This window comes from Anabrus simplex, chromosome 5 (assembly GCF_040414725.1).
Source record: "Anabrus simplex isolate iqAnaSimp1 chromosome 5, ASM4041472v1, whole genome shotgun sequence".
In the NCBI taxonomy this organism is placed as follows: domain Eukaryota; kingdom Metazoa; phylum Arthropoda; class Insecta; order Orthoptera; family Tettigoniidae; genus Anabrus; species Anabrus simplex.
Window position 1 is genome coordinate 408,792,962 of NC_090269.1, and position 19,618 is coordinate 408,812,579.

The 19,618-nt window shown below is 39.2% G+C and overlaps 1 protein-coding gene across 1 annotated transcript in view; it reads right to left on the minus strand.

The window, feature by feature from the left end:
- The window catches only part of LOC136874581 (pickpocket protein 28), a 94,655-nt gene that overhangs the window by 15,172 nt on the left and 59,865 nt on the right, over positions 1-19,618 (minus strand). The window contains exon 7 of the mRNA XM_068227861.1: positions 17,408-17,678. Coding sequence (XP_068083962.1) covers positions 17,408-17,678 — 271 coding nt within the window. The remainder of the gene's footprint in view (positions 1-17,407; positions 17,679-19,618) is intronic.

The following is a 19,618-nucleotide window of genomic DNA, read 5'->3' on the forward strand; positions in this document are numbered from 1 at the left end:
CCTTCAACGAAACACTGACACACTACTGTACAGAATGCAAACCAGTCCACCGTCGATACCCTGGTCAAAATATAAGGGGCAGTCAAATGGAAACCGAATACCCGCCATAACACACATACTGCGCGAAAGTTGGCAACGCTTTTGCTACGTATCTATGCTGCCATTGTTGTGGTAGGAGAATTGCATAGTGGCAACTCACAGGTGCACGCAGTTGTAGGGTTACGACTTTGTTGTTGCGAGGACTGGTCTATTGTGTTCGTCCAGCTATAGAAATGGAGGCTAGCAAAGAAGAGCAGAGAATTGTGGTTAGTTTTCTGGTGGCGCAGTGCTATGAAGACACTTTGCAAAAACTGCGACGCACCATAAAGTCAAAACGCCCTGGAATGCCGTCGGACGGAGTCATCCTGTTGCATAATAATGTTCCCCCCCCATGCTTCCAATCTGGCGAACATCCTTCGTATAGTCCGGATCTTTTACTTTGTGATTTTCACGCTTTTGGTGACCTGAAGAAAGACATTCACACCCGTCGATTTCATTCGGACGATGAAATCCAAGAGTGGGTGCGATTGTGTATCCGTCAGCGACCTATCTTTTCTACGAAACTGGAATTGATGGTCTCGTCCCCCAGTAGGATAAATGTATTAACGCTTTTGGTAATTACTTTTGTATAAAACCACTCCATGTTCACGTTGTAGATGGCGTTCCCTTTCTCCTTCTAAATCAAACTCCCTTTCCGAGATATTTTAAATATAAATCTCTCTTCGTTTAGAAAACATGGATCCATCAGTCTAACTTTTGACGGTGCAGGATTATCATCCATATTTCAATTCAATGCGAACATATGTACTTCACAAATAAAAGTACACTCAAGTCCTCGTTCCGAGGTTTGTGCAATTCCATTCCGGCACACTTCCAATGGAGGTGAGTTGCATGTACCATTCTGACCTTATGCCAGCCTTCCTACCATTTTTAAATCTGCGTGACTCCCTGAGGCAGCCCTCTAGTTAAGTCTAAACGAGTACAATATAACAGCCATCTTGCACAGTAGCTTTGCCTCAGTTCTCGCATGTCAGGCCGATCAAAGTAATAGGTCATAAGTAGCAAGTTGCGAGCCCCTGAGGCAGCCTTCTAGTTAAGGTCTATACGAATAGAGTATAACAGCCATCCTGCATGGTAGCCCTTATCTCAGACCACGAATGTTAGGCTGGTAAAACTAATAGGTCCTAAGTCACATGTTGTAAGCCCCTGAGGCAGCCCTCTAGTAAGGTCTATACGAATCGACTATAGCAGCCATCTTGCATAGTAGCCCTTGCCCCAGTTCTCGAATGTTAGGCTGATCAATCTAATAGGCCATAAGTTACAAGTTGTGAGCCCCTGAGGCAGCCCTCTAGTTCAAGTTTATAAGAATACAGTATTGCAGTCATCTTGCATAGCAGCCCTTGCCTCAGTTCTCGAATGTCAGACTGATCAAACTAATAGGCCATAAGTTACAAGTTGTGAGCCCCTGAGGCAGCCCTCTAGTTCAAGTTTATAAGAATACAGTATTGCAGTCATCTTGCATAGCAGCCCTTGCCTCAGTTCTCGAATGTCAGACTGATCAAACTAATAGGTCGTGAGTTACAAGTTGTGAGCCCCTGAGGCAATTCTGTAGAGTTAGGCCTATAAGAACAATGTATTGCCATTAGCTCCTGGTCCATCTCCTTCTCATATAAACAATGCAGAGCAACCATCTTGCCTCGGGGGCCCTAGCACTAGGAAGTTGTACGTTGCCGCCATCTTGCGCAATCGCCCCTAGGTCGCCTCCTTAAATCCTATGTCTTCCCTGAGCCAACTTTCTCCGTAAGAGCCCGTGTATAGCCGCCATCTTGCGCAATCGCCTTTAGGCTCTCTCCTTAAGTCCTATGTCTCCCCTGAGCCAACTTCCTCGATACGAGCCCGTGTATAACCGCCATCTTGCGCATTTGCCCTTGGACCAGCTTTCTCCATAAGAGCCCGTGTACAGCCTCCATCTTGCGCAATTGCCCTTAGGCCGTCTCCTTAAGTCTCCTGTCTCCCCAAGACCAGCTTTCTCCATAAAAGCCTGTGTATGAGCCAACTTTCTCCATAAGAGCCTATGTATAGCCGCCATCTTGCACAGTAGTCCCTGGCCCAGTTCCCAAGAGTTAGTCGCATAAGAGCCCGTGTATAGCCACCATCTTGCCCATTAGCCCCTGTGCCAGTTCCAGCTATTTTTCCTTACTGATATAGTAGGAAGCTCGGAGGAGGGACGAGCAGTTCAGTACAGAATAGTATCTGTAGATACTGCCGTAGAACATTTAAAACCAACCTCAGTGGATATCCTAATGAACTACATGCCTACTTTGTACTAGCTCACATTACTACATTACTGGAGATGAAAAACTGTTCTCAGTTTTTGCACCATACCAGAAGATTTTCAGACATGGGGAAACAATTAAAGACAAACTTGAAGTAAATTTTTCAGTGCAAAACTCTCTTGATTTTTATGCGAACAAGTTATTCACTTGTAAGCAATAACACAATGAAAATGTAACGCAATGGGGGAATAAAATTGAGAAAATTACAACTGAATTAAATAAGGCACTCACTAGACAAATGATAACTTGGTCCCACGAAATGCAAAACGGAGGAAATACAACTATTTCTTTGTTAAGTAAATGTTGCTTCATACATCTGGAATTAATGTACAAGGAATTAATGACGGGACAGTTTACTTAAAATCAAATCAGAGGATATACTTTTAAAGCAGTTAATTTGGACAGCGGTCGAAGAAAAAAGCGGTAGAAAATCCAGAGATCAATTCAGAGCATATAATGGAAATTACGGGAGGAATAGTTTTATGGGGAGCAAAGGAAGAACCCCAACACAGAATTTGCGAAACGGAGGTGAAACTAGCACATATTCTGTGAACACGAAAAAGGAACCAGGAGTGAATGCGTCTTCAATGGTCACTTGTTACCGTTGTCAGGAACCTGGTCACATTTTAAATGCATGCAGAGGCAGAATTTTTACCTGAAATGTAATAGGAGTGGACATGTAGCTTAAGTTTGTCGTAGTACTAACTATCAGGGAAACTAACGGCTGGACTGTCTAAGCCACCCGGTTAGAGTTCAACTTGACAAATTAGAGATTGCAACCCGGAAATAATAGCTTGTAGGGCTAATTATGAAAAGGAAATAATAGCTTGTAGGGCTAATGATGAAAAGGAAATAATAGCTTGTAGGGATAGAGATGAACCTAAAATAAAAGCTTGTAGGGCTAATGAGGAAAATGTAATGACAGCTTGTAGAGCTAATGGAATGAAGGCCGATAGTGCCAATGTACATGAAATAAAGGCCGTAAGAGCCAATGTTAATGATGACAATATAAAGGTCGTGAGAACCAACAGAAATGTAAATAAACAAAATGTGAAGACAGACAACCCGTATATAGTATATGTATTAAATGATCATTTCTCAGAACGTTATGGAGAAGCTTTAATTGACACCGGGTCACATGTATCTTTAGTTAATAAAGACAGTTTAATTAACATTAAAATAAATCCTGTATACGTATCTTTTCAAAGTGTAACTGGTAAAAAAATCCCAGTAAAAGGAGTAGTTAATTTGCGTGTTAATAATGTGAATAATGAAAAAGAAGTGCCATTCTATGTTGTTAATGATTTACCAAGTGAAGTCGGCATGTTAATTGGACAGGACTGGTTAGATATTCATAATAATGAAATTAAAACCCCTTGGAAGGATACTTCAATAAAATTAGAAATTTTGAGTGAGACAGTATTAGTTCCAAACATTAGAACCAGGAACATTAATCTGTCAAGAGCAAATGATAGGAGAAAATATAATTTGTGCATGTAGCATAGTTCAGTGTGATAACAATACATTTTGTTGCTTGATAATTAATTCTAATTAGGAAGAAACCGTAAACGAAAAAGTACAAGAACTGACAACCATTAGCTTGAAGGAAAATATTTTCGTCTTAAATACTAAATACTAAATACAGAAATAATTTACTATTAAATAAATTACGTTTCTGACATATAAGCAAAAAAGTAGAAGAATTAAAGAGTAAACAGTCATTTTTCGTTTGCCAGGTCATCGGTTAACAGAAACGAGATCAACTGTACATGCAATACCAACACCTTCAGTGGTACAAGGTAGAGCGGTAACCCTTAAAAATTATAGAATTCCTGAACAACATCAGAAAGAAATAGATAAACAAGTAAATGAAATGCTAGATCAAAATGAAATAGCACCTAGGAATTTCCCTTGGAATTTTCCTATCGTAGTACCCAAGAACCTGGATGCTTCAGGTATTAAGAAATGGAGGATATGCATATACTTTCGAAAATTAAACACAAGATCACGATAGGTGATAGTATCCTTTACCTAATATGCAAGAGGTGCTGGATAAATTAGGCAGAGCAAGATATTTTTCGGCATTAGATTGTGCAAGCGGATATTGGCAAGTACCAATAGCTGCAGAAGATCAATGGAAAATAGCTTTTAGCACCTAGAAAGGACATTTTGAATTCAGAAGGTTGGTTTTTGGTTTAAAAACCGTCCCAGCAACGTTCCAAACATTAATGAACACTATTTTAAGTGAACTAGTTGGATTATGTGTCTTAGTTTACCTCGATGATTTAATAATTTTTCAGAAACACTCCAAGCACATAACGCTAGATTGCGACAAGTATTTCAGAAATTAAGTGAATATAATATCCAATTAGAACCAGATAAAAGTGAATTTCTGAAGACCGAATTACAATACTTAGGTTATATAGTGAAAACAGTGAATTGAGTATCTCCAGGATCCTATTAAAATTCAATCTATAGTAGAATTTCCAACTCCAAAACTCAAAAGCATGTTAAATCATACCTAGGACTAGTAGGTTATTACAGGAAATTTATATCCCAATTTAGCAGGATATATAAACCTCTTAATTATTTATTAAGGAAAGATCAAATTTGGAAAAGGAAAGAAGAACAAGAAGAACGTTTTCAAAAGCTAAGAGACAAAATGACGTCACCCCGAATTTTAAAGATTCCAGATTTTACGAAACCATTTGTATTTACTACAGATGCTAACAATTATGCACTAGGTAGCATATTAAGTCAGGGAGAAATTGGTAAAGATCAATCACTAGAATTTGCGAGTAGAAATTTAAATAAGCAGAAATTAATTACAGTACAATTGAAGAAGAATATTTAGGCTTAGTTTGGAGCTGTAAATGTACAATCGTGACAGATCACAAACCATTACTTTCGATCATTAATATAAAACCTCGAGTTCTACGTTTAATAAGATGGAGATTACTATTAGAAGAATATCAGTTCGATATAGTCCATAAAGCAGGCGTTAAAAATGTAAATGCCGGTGCAGTTAGTAGATATCTCATTGTAAGTCATACTCAAAAGACTAAATTTCAGAAGAGCGAAAAGCTAAACTACTAACAGAAATGCGGACATCAGGGCGTTCAGAAAGCGTATGAACGTTTAAAATTATATGTTTCTTGGCCTAACATGTTTAAAGACATAGAATCTTATATTCGTAAATGTCCAGTTTGTCAATTAAATAAACAAACACTACCGAAAATAAAAGTAGAATTGCAAATAACAGGTACACAAAGGAGACCATGGAATAAGATTTATTAAATATTGTAGGACCATTTCAGATTTCTGAGAACAACAAATATCATCTCACGTGTCAAGGTAATTTGAGTAAGTATATTATTGACATCCCAATTGAAGATATGACGGCAGAAAGTTGGCTCGAAAATTTGTATTTGAAATAATTATAAAGTACGGAATACCGGATCATTTATTACCAGATTGTGGAACACAATTCATGAGTGATATTTTTACGAACAGTTGTAAACTGTTGAAGGTTAAGGTTTAAGACGAGTGTATATCACCCAGAAACGAACAGTAGCTTAGGGAGATCACATAAAGTAATAGAGTATCTAAGATGTTTTGGCAATACTTTTCAAAACGATTAATATCAATGGACCCTTTTTGCTTCTTTCACTTACAACTCTACACCACACAGTGTAACAAAGTTTACACCATATGAATTATTGTTTGGCAGAAAAGCCAATATACAAGGACAATTACAGCAAAATCCTCAGCCAATGTACAATTATGAAAGCTTAGTGCATGGCATTAAACAGAAGTTCTAAGTAGCATAGCAACAGGCAAAACATCGATTACAAGTAGCTAAGGTAAAGCAATGTGACAAGTTAAATGAAAATAGAACAGGAAAACAAGTAGGAGAATTAGTATTTTTAATAAGCAAAGAAGATAATTAGATCCATTTTGGAAGGGTCCGTAAGAAATTAAAGAAGTGAAAGGCACAAATATAACTTTAATTAAGGTAGGCACAACTGGCAAAAAGATAACGCAGTGTCATATTAATAGGACGAAACCGTATGCTTCAAATCAGACAGAACCATGACGACGTGGAAGTTACTACTTATTATTTGGTGGTGGACGAGTCGGGTCGCAGAGGATGAGTCCGAATCGATGGATCATAGCAAGGGTTCACAAATTACTGAGATCAAAAGTCAAACAGGTGTTTATTTTGATCATATAGTAGATGCATATTTTATTCGTACAGAATTGAGTTGTGTCGCATATGTAGATTTTAGACCCGTAAATATTTTATAGAGGGAAACTAAAACTAGAATTATGAATTTGAATAATTTGTATGTAATAGGCGAAAAGTGAGACATGTTTTGCATATACAGATTGCCAACTAAGTATTCCTTATTTTCAATCCAAAAAGAGAATTGTCGATAGGTTAAGACATACTAACAGATCTGATGGGAAAGGACTCAAATTCAGAAAGAAGGAAGCGAGATTTCTTCAATATCGGAGGTAAAATCTTCAAATTCTTATTTGGGACAGCTACAGAAAATGAAGTAGTTACTAACTTAGAACACATAGAGGCTATGGAAAAAGATCATAACGAATTTTTTAATGAATGGTTTCAGAACAATCGATAGTTCTAAAATCAATCGTTAAAAGGTGGGTCAACAAACGAGAATAAAATTAAGGATACAGACGTTAATTAAAGACATAAATACGTAATTTGTGAAATTTATGATATGACATTCTTGTACTAAATGAATGAATAAAACAAATTGTACGGGGAATCAAGGAATGTCAACACACTCTTGATTTAATAACTGATGTATACTTGTATGCTCAGGATGGTACTTTACAACCACAAATTATTACTATACAAAGGATCAAAGAAACTCTAATGCAACAAACAATGCAAGAATCTACAATGTTACCACCCTTCTCACCACCCGAACTCCTTTCATTAATTCTACCAACAATCTATACACAAGGTCCATACTTAGTATATGCTGCTCAAATACCTTTGGTATTAGAAAGTAAATTTAAATTACATAAAGTCATACCTTTCCTGGTCATCATGAAATCAAACATGACGACTAAAGTATTAAATGTAGAAAGAGAGTATATTTTTGTGGATGCTCTAAATGAAAAATATGGGAATATGACCCGGTATGAATTGGTTAAATGCCTTCAACCGAATCAGCAATGCTATGTATCCACAGAAAGAAATCCGATTGTTAATTATATTCCAAATATGGAATGTGCACCCACCTTGTTACATCCTGATACCCCTCAAATACCATAAATGTGTAATTTTAATTATCTACCATTAAGACAAGTAATGTGGTTACCACTAAACAGAAGTAATTCTTGGTTATTTGTAGCACCTAAAATAGAACTTTGCACAACTTTATGTCAAAACGGAGAAAAATACTCTAGTAGATTACTAGGCAGAGGTACATTTAATTTAAGAAAACGTTGTAAGGGTTTCAGGCCAAACAGAAGTACAATTGATATGATTTTCAGTGCAAGGCAAGTGCAGGAAAAGTCTAGAGAGCAAAACCAACTCTTGTACATGGCTTTTATCGATCTTGTCAAGGCGTTTGATTCTGTTAATCGAGAAGCTCTATGGAGAATTCTAGCTCTGATCGGATGTCCAAACAAATATATACAGATACTCAGACTGCTACACGACGGCATGTTTGCTACTGTTCTTTATAATAAAAAACAGGAGACCCTTTCTGTATTTCTACTGGAGTCAAGCAAGGTTGTGTAATTGTTCCAACATTGTTCTCACTGTTTGTTGGAACTATACTACACTTTGTGGATGATAAACTGCCATCAGGAGTAGAACTTCTGTATAGAACTGATGGAAATCTGTTTAATATTAACAGACTACGAGCTAAGACGTAGGTGTCCTCAGTGTCAGTTATAGAGCTTCAGTACGCAGATGACAGTGTTATCTTAGCCAACACAGAGGAAGATCTGCAATCAATCCTCAATGCTTTTAATCAAGCATATGAAAGTATCGGACTGTAAATTAATATTGATAAGACTAAGATCCTTTACCAGCCGGCGCCTAATTCCAATAAGAGAACTTCGATTATTACAATCAATGGCCAGTCTCTGCAAAACAAAAATCATTTTCCTTACCTTGGAAGCCATCTCTCGACATGTGCAAACATTGATGCGGAAATCCAATATCGTTTAAGATGCGCTAGTGCGGCTTTCGGTCGTCTCCTAAGAAGAGTGTTTGACAATCATGATATCAGTGTGAGAACCAAACTGTACGTTTACAATGCTGTTGTAATTCCTACTCTTATCTATGGTTGCGAGACCTGGACAACCTACAGGAGAAACCTAAAATGCCTGGAAAAATACCATCAACGATCCTTGTGGAAAATACTGAAAGTTAAATGGCAAGATCATCGAACGAACATTAGCATCCTCGAGGAAGCCAACACTACAAGCATAGAGGCAAAGATAGTCAGGCATCAGCTACGCTGGGCTGGTCATTTCGTCCGCATGCCAGATACACGCCTCCCAAAGAAAATCTTGTACTCCCAACTAAAGAATGGCCAGCGTAACCATGGAGGGCAGCTTAAACGATATAAGGATGTTCTAAAGTATAATCTTAAAAGATGCCATATTGATACGATCAACTGGAAATATACAGCCGAGAATAGGCCCAAATGGCGTAGCATTGTATACAATGGAGTTGAACATCTAGAAAAAGATAGGAGAAGATTAGAAGCTGAAAGGAGGAACCGCAGGAGAGAACGAGCGAATGCGAGGGATGGCATTCTAGCACAAACATCTGCTACAACTACTATTGTGTGCTGTCACTGCAATAAAATCTGTGCATCCAGAATCGGACTGTTCAGCCATCTGAGACGGCACAATTAATATGTCCAAATGACATTGTATTTATATACTACATATTCGTTGACGAATAAATGCCTATGATGATGAAAGGATTAAGCAGAAAAACTACTTTATTCCCTATTTCATAACATGAGGCTAATTTAACGATGGATGACTTTTTCCCTTTATTGATATCGATATTGATTGTTGTGTAACCCTTCCTGAACATGAACATTAAAAAAGGTGCTCCTCTGAACCTTACTCTATCAAATATTGTATCATATTTAAATGATTAGCAAATGGCTAGTTATAAAATTTATGAAGTAAATAAATTCATAAAAGAACAAGAAATCAGAGAGGAACAACGAACCTATTCTTGGAAAAGAATTGGTACATCATGGTGTACGTATGTATTATCATTAATTTTATCCACATTTGTTTGGTTTTGTGGATATTGCTGTTGTTGCCCTTGCTGTCACAAGTTGAACTTTTGGTTATTTAATCTATGTTCCCCTAAAATGGTGGAAAGATTCAAAACAGTTTTGTACTAAAATCAAATTTTAAAATAGTCCTGTAAATCAAATTAATCTCTCACTTGAAAGCATTCCACATATCCAACTGGAACAACAGAGTCTAATGAAAGCTCCTCAAATGAAAAATGAAAGATCGACTTCGGTACGATCACTGCCATCAACACCAGAATTAATGGAATTAGAGAATAATAAAGAAATAGAATCTGATCATCAATTGAGAAGATCAAGTACACTCAAGAAAGGGGAATTATTGTCAATGTACAAATATTAAATTATTTATGAAACTGCAATATTTGTCTAGAAGAGGGGAAATGTGGAGCAGCCACGCAAGAAACTCTCCCGTACGAAAATATATATTATTAAGAAATATTTAGTTATTCACCAGACTCCATTTTCTTATCTCTTGTGCAACTCAAACTGGCAATACATGTCAGAGATGAAGTAAATACCTTAATTTTTATGATCCAAATCTGCAATACATATCAATGAGTGAGGTAATACGTTATCTACTATATCCTGTTAACATATCAACCCTATGCGGTTTATCCAGTTAGCCTAATGACCACATCGGTCCACCTTTCTAAGAAAGGGAAACTCATAAACATGTTGATATCTAATTGTAACCAGTCAATAGGTTAGGACAGACCAAACACTCTCGATTGTGAGAGTATATAAAAGGACTGTGTAATCTATGTAAATTTGTGAGTGTACAAGCACCACCACTGTAGCACGTGTACTGGAGGACTTGACTTCACTGCTATTAAATATCATCTGTACATTTCATCTTTAAATAAGGCTTACTATTCAGAAGTTGTCGTAGTACCACGACAACTACGAATATGATAGAATCACGTACTTAGAAAGCGGAATAATACTATCATCACTCTTCGACTTGTAAATCGACATCTTCTGTTTCAAATTTTCTATTGGACTCGAGTTACAGCTTAGGTCTGAATCCAAGATGATTTCATTCTGAAAATAATTCAAAATTGATTATCGTCACACATTTGGCTACGCGTCATCGCCATCTATGACCCTATAATAACACCCAAAACAATAAAAGAATCCACTTGCTAGATTAGAACAACATCAAGAGATGGTTCCAGCTGAGTGAGTTAGCGAGGAGCTCAGCCGAGAGTTTGGAGTTGGAGTTCACCTGGTGTAGTGAGTTCAATGTGTGGACTCAGTGAGTTAGCGAAGAGTGCAGTCAGTGTGTTAGTGACAGCCTGGGCTTAGGTGTCAATCTGTTTGAGCCGAAGACGTGATTCGGTGCGCCTGTTGTCATGCGTGTGAGTGTCTTGGACCAGTTGTTGCAAGAGCACCTGCCCTGTCCTGTGCACCGTGGAGGACAATGCTGGGTGCCGACATGGTTCTGTGAGTGGAGTTCTGCGGACTGAGTGGACAGCTGATATTATCTCGAGATGCGATACTGACGTGTGTAGCCTATGGTGATAGGCATAACGAAGTAACTGTGTAACTGAGCGAAACTGCAATGTCGGTGATAGTAGTCTATGTCAATTAGTGTAAATAAGAGAAAGGGAGAGCGAACTGTGTAATTGTGTGTACTTGTGTAAGTCGTGAGCTCGCTTATATTTTGTGTGTAAATGTGTAGCTGTAGTGATTAGGTAATCAATTTTAGAATTAGAACTCTGCCAGATTCTATTTATTTACCCCGCCAAGTATGATAAAGTGAGTTCACACGACCTTACCAATTATTGAGAAATTAAGTCTAACTTTCTTGTGGGTATATGTTCACCAATTTGTGCTCGTGGGTGACTTACCTTCTGTTGTTTGTATGCAGTCATAACTCCGCATGCCACAAATCGGTGTGCTACGATGTCCTGTAAAAAGAACAACTTTCATTAAAATGAGCATGCTTTCTCGATGGACTTATGCTAAATTGTATCAATGTATTTATTTCAAAGAAAGAAGCTAATGACATAAATATGTCTTATTGCTGCACGAAATGTGTGATGCGATGTTACGTAGCAACCGTACAGGCTGTGATGTGAAGTACTGATGGATGGCCATGACTGAGGGACATATTATTAAAGAGAGGCATTAGAGTAAAGATTGTCGAAGTAATCTTGCAGGCTGTGATGTGAAGTATTGATAGATGGCTATGACAGCGACATGTTACCGAAGAGGAGCGTGGCCATACAGGTTGTCAATGTGACATTTTGGACTGTGATGTGAAGTATTAATGGATGTCCATGCCTGGACCATCTGGCGCACCGTGTTTATCTGCCTCTCGTTGACTCATTACTTCCCGTTATACAGCGTAACGACAACACGGGAATGCTCGCACTTCGCACTTCAGGTTCATGCTTAGAACGTGGATTAAGTGTTGATCTGTCGCTCCAACAGTTCTCGAGATGTAAGTGTTATTTCGGGGTAAACTTCTCACAATGCTTCCGCATGTGTACGTAGTACAGGAAAAGGTATTTATGTACGATAATTATGTGAAAACAGAGTCTTGCAGGGAAATCGTTAGGTGATTTGTAACACAATTTCCATGTGCACGGTCTCTGCATAGAGGGACAGTGCGAAAACTCGTAAAAAAATAGAGAGGGTTCTTTACTCGATAAGAAGCGAAGTTCTAAAAACATGTAGTTAATGAGGAAAAAGTAAATGACATCGCTGAAAGATTAGAACATACGCCTATAAAATTCCTAATACGACTTGGACATAAAGCCGGTGTTTCGGAGAGTTCAACATAGCGGGATACGAAAATGTTAAAATTGAAACCATACAAGGTAACGAACTGCATCCATGTGATGATGATAAGCGTGTACATCTTTGTAACTGGATGTTGCGAAACGATCATGATGAAATAATTGATCCTCGCTTAATATTTTTCTCTGTCGAAGCATGGTTCCATTTACACGGGCATGTTTCGACGTAGAATAACATGTACTAAAGTACAGGAAAACCCCATTGCATATACGACATTCCTTTATATGACGAATGGATCAGAGTATGTTGCGCAATGAATGGATACAGAGTTGCAGGGCCTATCTTTTTGCTGGGTACATTCAATGCGCAAAGATACAGGGATTATATACTCAAACCATTGTTTGACGAACTGACTGACTGTTGAACTGGATATTTTCAGCAAGACTCCGCCACCGCGCATACATTAAACTTAATTGAGGACACTTTTGAAGACCGTGTTATTAGTGCGGACTTATGGCCGTCACGGCCCCAAATTTAACTGTTTGTGACTATTATCTATAGGGGAGTTTAACAAATAAAGTGTATACAAGAAACCCTTACACGATGGACGACCTGAAAGAACATATCCGGAGTGAAATAGTCTCAATTACGGAAGACGAACTTATGCGTGGGAATCGGAGTTTCCTAAGACGATGCCAGAAATGCGTGGATGCAAGAGGCGAACATTTCCAATATTTTCTGCCATAAGGGACGAACTTATTTTCTTAATGGCTAATCACTAATTTTCTTAATTGTTATTTCCTTAATTTTAATGGTTATCTCATGTCATTCACGGATAAAAAGAGTGGACTGCTGTCCTTGTTCCTATGCCGCGGAGTGAGGAGTGACGAGTCAACGGGAGGCGGGTAAGCTGGGTGCGTCTGCCGGCCAACCAATGAGAGAAACTCACTGTATATCTTGCCGTTCTACCGTTAGGTCGCTGAGTTGCACAAATTTTAGGGGTTCAATTAGTTCATATCGCTAATATTTTTGCAAATCTCACAGTAGAACCCTTATGCGGGTACCAGAAACTTGCGCCTTGGAAAAGTACGTCTGCATTCTGACTTACACATGCATAAAAATCCTGCCAAGATCATATCTGAACGATTTTTAGGTCCTAAACATTCGAGCCATAATCATCATGTTTGATTTTCCTTCTGCTTACGATTTGGCTGTCCCTTCTCACAGGTGTAAACATAAGTTTTTGCCCGTTTTTGTGGTAAAGAAAGCACGTCATGTTCAAGGGAAATTCATTTTTCCTTGCTCAAAATATAGGCCATCGGCTTCTACACACTTCCCCAATCTTTCAGGTAAGTTGTGAATATCATGCAAGAAAAACTGCTTGTCTTTTGCGGCAAACTATTTGTCGAGCCATTTTCGAACTTCCTCGAAATTGCTGAAGTGCTGCTCTGCGAGTGCATGCCCCATTGAGCGAAGAGGTGATAGTCAGATGGGGTCAGATCGGGCTTGTACGGCAGGTGAGGACGAATGTCCCTTGGAAGTGATTTCAAGGTGTCTTTCTCTGGTTTTGCTGTGTGAGACGGCGCATTCGCGTCTAACAAAATCACTTTGGCATGTCATCTGGCCCATTCGATCAATGCGTGATTTAAACTAATCATTTGTGTGGGATAGCGTTGTGCATTAACGGTTTTGCCGGGCTTAAAGAGTTCACAATACCGCTCCGGTCCTACCAGACACAAAGCATGGTCATCTTGCCGAAGCGATTTAGCTTTGGTGTTGAAGAACGGCCTTCGCCAGGTGACAGCCACGATTTTATCTGCTTCGGGTTTTCAGAATAAATCCATTTTCCGTTACCAGTCACAATTTGGCACAGAAATGATTTTAAGCTCTTGAAGTTTTAGGCTTTTCCATTCGTGAAATTATCATCTTTTCGCGCCAGTGTAGCAGTGGGCTCATCAGTTGGAATGTTAAACCTTTCCAAGACGCTGGCGCTAGTACGCCGTTGAGACACCACTGCAACCCTCCTATGTAAGACAATGCAGTGACGGTGCACTAGGGGAAGCATGTGCTTCCACTTGAATAAATGCCTGCCTTTGGTCCGTGTCAAAAAGTAAGGTTCCTAGAAGGAAACCATAATATAATTTCATAGATTGCAAATGTTAAAAAGATTTAAGCTCTTTAAGTCTTTAGACTCTTTCAATCGTGAAATTTCCAGCGCTTTTGCCGCACTGTAGCAGTGGGCTCATGAGTTGGAATGCTACACCTTTCCAAGACGCTGGCGCTAATGTGTCGTTCAGACACCACTGCAAGCCTCCTATGCACAAAAATGCAGTGACGGTGCACTAGGGGAAGCATGTGCCTCCACTTGTATAAATGCTTGCCTTTGACATTGATTTTCTTTCGTTGCGTTGAAGCAGAATTCAACAAGTGACTTTGCGATTTTCCATTTTCCGTTAATTCAGATGATGTGGGACCCATTTACCGAGTTTACTGATCTTCCCCACTGCTCTTAAACGTCTGCTGATTGTTTCTTGTGACACATTTAATGCTTCTGCCAATTACTATTGAGTTTGAACTCCGTCTTCATCCAGTAACGCCTGCAATTGTCTTTCACATTGAAATCACCACGTTTAAATTGTCGATACATGTTCTAATCGATAGACCGTGTTCACCATATGTCTCTACCAGCAAGCGATGACTTTCCACAGCCGTTTTCTTTCGTTTAAATAAGAAAACCAATGCTTGCCACAAATGCTATTTTTCAGGCACAAGCGTCGAAATGATCACTGAACGATACAACACAGACTAATGTACAATCGCCGTGAGTTAGCTCACAAGAGCTAGTGACGATATAAGATATTACAAGTATTTCTTTAACGCGTACGCGGTTTGTGTTAATAACGTGTGCGAGTCATGTAAGATATAACCGCAGTCAAGGACTCATTACAACCGGACTAGTTCCCGTTAATTAGTGCCGCACAGACGGGACTCATCTCCGAGCTGAAGATATAGTCAATAGTAGCCAAACACTAAGGTTGTAGTCGTGTGTACGATCATGCTAAGCGGTGAAGTAGATGTTCTGAAGTAACTCCACAATTCCAGACACGACCAGGATCAAGCAGCTGACAACCATGATGTGTCCAGGGGTCGAGCAGAAGACCTTCATCCCTGTGCCGTGTGCCGTCATCATGAGCTAGGCATGCATGACATAGCGGTCATGTGTTTCGTCACTTGTGGAGAGGTTGCTGTTAGGTCCTTTTGTTCTATAAGCATGTGAAGTAATATTTGATGCACTAGTTTAGACCACTCTTAAATAAGTTAATTCATTGTTAAATGTAAGCCAGTGAGCCATTTTCTTTCTTCAGTTTAAGTAAAATTGAATACGTTCAGGGCTGTATGCATGTTCAGGCCTCGAGCTAAGTGTTGCATAGATTAGATGGGAACAGGGGACAGAATATGTCAGATGTAGGTGTGTGCATTAGTTATTAGTAGTTTATTCCTGTATGAGTTGATTTTTGATAGAGTTGTTGGGCAGATTCTTCATAATACCTAATGGGCTGAACGCCATCAGCGTCGCCAAATTAAACGGATTAGACTAGAGACAGCATATGTCATGATGTTTCTGTGCAAGACGCATGCATTTTCAGCTGCAAGGAGACGTAACGGGAGTGAGGCTAGAATTGCCGTGAGATCTTTACGGGGCTGAAATGATATGAGAAAGGCTTTGAGAGCCATGGTGCATCATTTGGTTCCTTGATATACATGTGTTGATAAGCCAGTCTGTTTGAATGCGTGAGAATGTGTAGGCCGTGAGCTATATTTGTCAGTGAGAATTTTGTGCCATTATGCAGCACCAAATAGGTCGGCCAAGCCCCGAAGAGATAATTGCTTCCCAGATAGAAAGAAACCCCTGAGTCAGCTGCAGGCTGATGGCTAAGTTTAGTGAGTGAAAGTCTTTACAATAGATACCGTTACTTCCGTGAAAGGCCAACCACAAAAACCCCTTATTTAAATGTATTTTGCTAACCAGCTGATTTGCTAACCAGCTGATCTCCCCTGTCGTGACGAGTCATGCTGAAATGTTGTGTCTATGTGTGACTTGCAATATTCGGAGCCTGAGTAAGTTGAGATCGACCCCCGGCGCATCTATTATCTTTAGAGAATATCCTGTTTGTGTTTTATTTTTCAGGTGTGATTTATATATATTTATCTTGTGTTGTTTATTGTTGCGTCCAGTGTAATTATTTATGTGTTGTAGGGTCCTCTGGTGATTACTGGGGAGACTAGGCTCGATGGCTAATTTTGGGGAAGTAAGGTTCTGTCCTTATACTTTGCTCATTTTTACGGATAAATATGATTAGAATCGTTGTTGTTTTGGATGGGTAATTTAGAGCAATCCTGAACAAGTGTTTTATATATTTGTGTCCGAGTTCTTGGAACGTACGTATTTAAATTAGGCCAATTACTAGTGTATCGGATATCACATTCGCATCTCATGAACGGTTTTAGATCGAGTATTTGAACAAAGAATTTGGGAATTGACGAGGCAGTCAACATAATGAAATAACGTAACCCATACAAATTCCATGTAACATGATATCCCTTTTTCTCGGGTTCTTTACACTTTCTAATTAGTAAACGTTTGTTAAAAATGTCAATTAACGTAAATGTGCGTATTACTTTCCTTGTGGTCGGTTCTTCATTTTGTTTGATAAATGGTTTTTAATTAGTATGATATTAATTCATGCTTTTAGTTAAATGAACCTATTATGCCCCATATCTTCATTCACTAGCTTTATATGTACGTATTTCCTGTCCATATACTTTTAGTATACTTTAGTAACTAGTGGACGTACCACGCACTTCTGCCGAGACCTAGGACGAATTTAAGATAGGATACGGTACAATATGACTGAGATATAAGTAGTACTTGAAGTACCCACATGTACTCACGTGTCATGTGGAACCGCGCACAACCACACATCTCCACCGTGTAGTTGTTGAAACACTCTATCTCACAGTTCTCCTGGGTGTAGATGTTAAAAAAGTGGAGATTTCGTTCATTGTCGAAGTAGCATTGACGTAGTTTTGGGTTGTAATTTCTTAATTCCTCGGTGGTAGAAATTATTTTAGGATGTATTCCAACCACCACATCTCGTTGGGAGGGGACACGAATAAACACTTCTTCTACTTCGGGGAACACCGCTGGATTGTGTACCACCACCTAGAAATACATTCACTGATTAGAATGCGGATTATTTGTACGTCTTCTGTATCAAATTATATGAAGTATGAGGTTAAGGATCCCAATGAAACAAATGATCATAGACGCATACCAGGTGTATGCATAGGATTTTGCCGGTTTTTGTGGTAAAGAAAATACATTATTTTAAAGGGAAGTGCTTTTTTTTGTTTATCAAAATATTGGCCATCGGCTTCTGCACTCTTCGCCTATCTTTCAGGTAAGTTGTGAATACTGTGCAAGAAAAACTCCTTTTCTTTTGCGGAAAACCATTCGTCGAGCCATTTTCCAACTTTCTCGAAATTGCTGAAGTGGTGTTCTGCAAGCGCGTGCCCCAGTGATGCGAAGAGGTGATAGTCAAATGGCGCCACGTCGGGGAAGTACGAGGGTGCGGAAGGATGTCCCATCCAAGCGATTTCAAGGTGTCTTTCACTTGTTTTGCTGTGTGAGACGGTGCATTATCGTGTAACAAAATCACTTTGCCATTTCATCTGGCCCATTCCGGTCGTCTTTCAATCAATGCGTGATTTGTTGGTGATAGCGTTGTGCAATAACGGTTTCGCCAGGCTTCAAGCGCTCATAATACGCAATACCGCTCTGGCCCCACCAGACGCAAGGCATGATTTGCTTGATGTTTAAATTATCGAAACCATGTCTTACTTGTTCCAATTGATGGATCGTGTTCACCATATGTTTCCACCAGCACAGACTTGTCCTTTTTATTAAATAAGAAAGGCAATGCGTGACGCAAATGTTTTTTTCAGGCACAAATGTCGACATGATCACTGAACGATACAACACAGTCGCTACTGTGTTTGGCGTACTCGACTAGTGTGCTTTGGTAGGTTAATCTCAGACGAAGAAACTGACGTATGTGTCAATTTCATACGCTGCCTGCTGTTCGCTGAGGCAATCTCTTAGTGAAAGCGGAAAAGGCTTATGCATACACTTGGTAACATCTGGATACTCACAAGCAGTGGCTGCTCTTAGTCTATTCAAGTGGGTGTGCGAACTCTCTCTTCCACATACAGAAATACGCACAGAAACAGAATAGAAGACTTAACCTTTCACAATTCGTTGACACTCCCCAAGTAACGGTTTAGACCAACACAGCGATGTATTAAGTCTATCCTACTGTCCTTTATACTGGAAAATTTATCTATCATCGGAAACGAAAGAGATGAGCACGTAGGCAAAAAGCGGAGTGAAATAGGCTCCACCCTTAAGACACATTTCACTTGGTTGGTCTGATCAAGCAAGAGTGAGTAATTAGTATGGGAAGGTGTTTTAGGCACGCATAAGTAGGAATATATAAGTATTTAACCAAGGCGAGAATGTATTCTACCCTCACAACGAGTTCGCACTGAGATTTACATAAATATTAGCGATCTGAACGCCTAACATTTATGCAACTCACCTACACAACTGTAGAGCGGCTAGACGGTACTTGCGCCTTGTTCAAATACCAAGGCCAGTAAGCATGTATGCGAGGCATAAAAGAATGCTGTAGTAGAAACAGTTAGCGCTTGCAAGGCTCAACCAAGTGTATGCTTTCACAACTTACGCAGTTTTCACTCTAGGGCTCTACACTAGGTCACCTAACATCACACAGACATTGAACGATATAAAAGCGCAACGCTAGTGCTAGTATCCTAAACTGTTTGGTTTCATCAAGGCTTAAAGTGGGACACATGTTGAAATTGGCAGTCGTTTGGAGGGACAGACCGGGACTCCTAAATTTTAATGGCTTTAAAAATTGAAAAATAAAAATTTCAGCACAAACATTTTTCATTAGTTATACAGAACAGAACAATAAAGTACAGTCACACTCTGAGGACACATTCCTCACACGGAGAAGAAGTATCATCTTTGATGACAGACGACATCTTATATGAACAAAGATTAATTTTACATTAGGATGA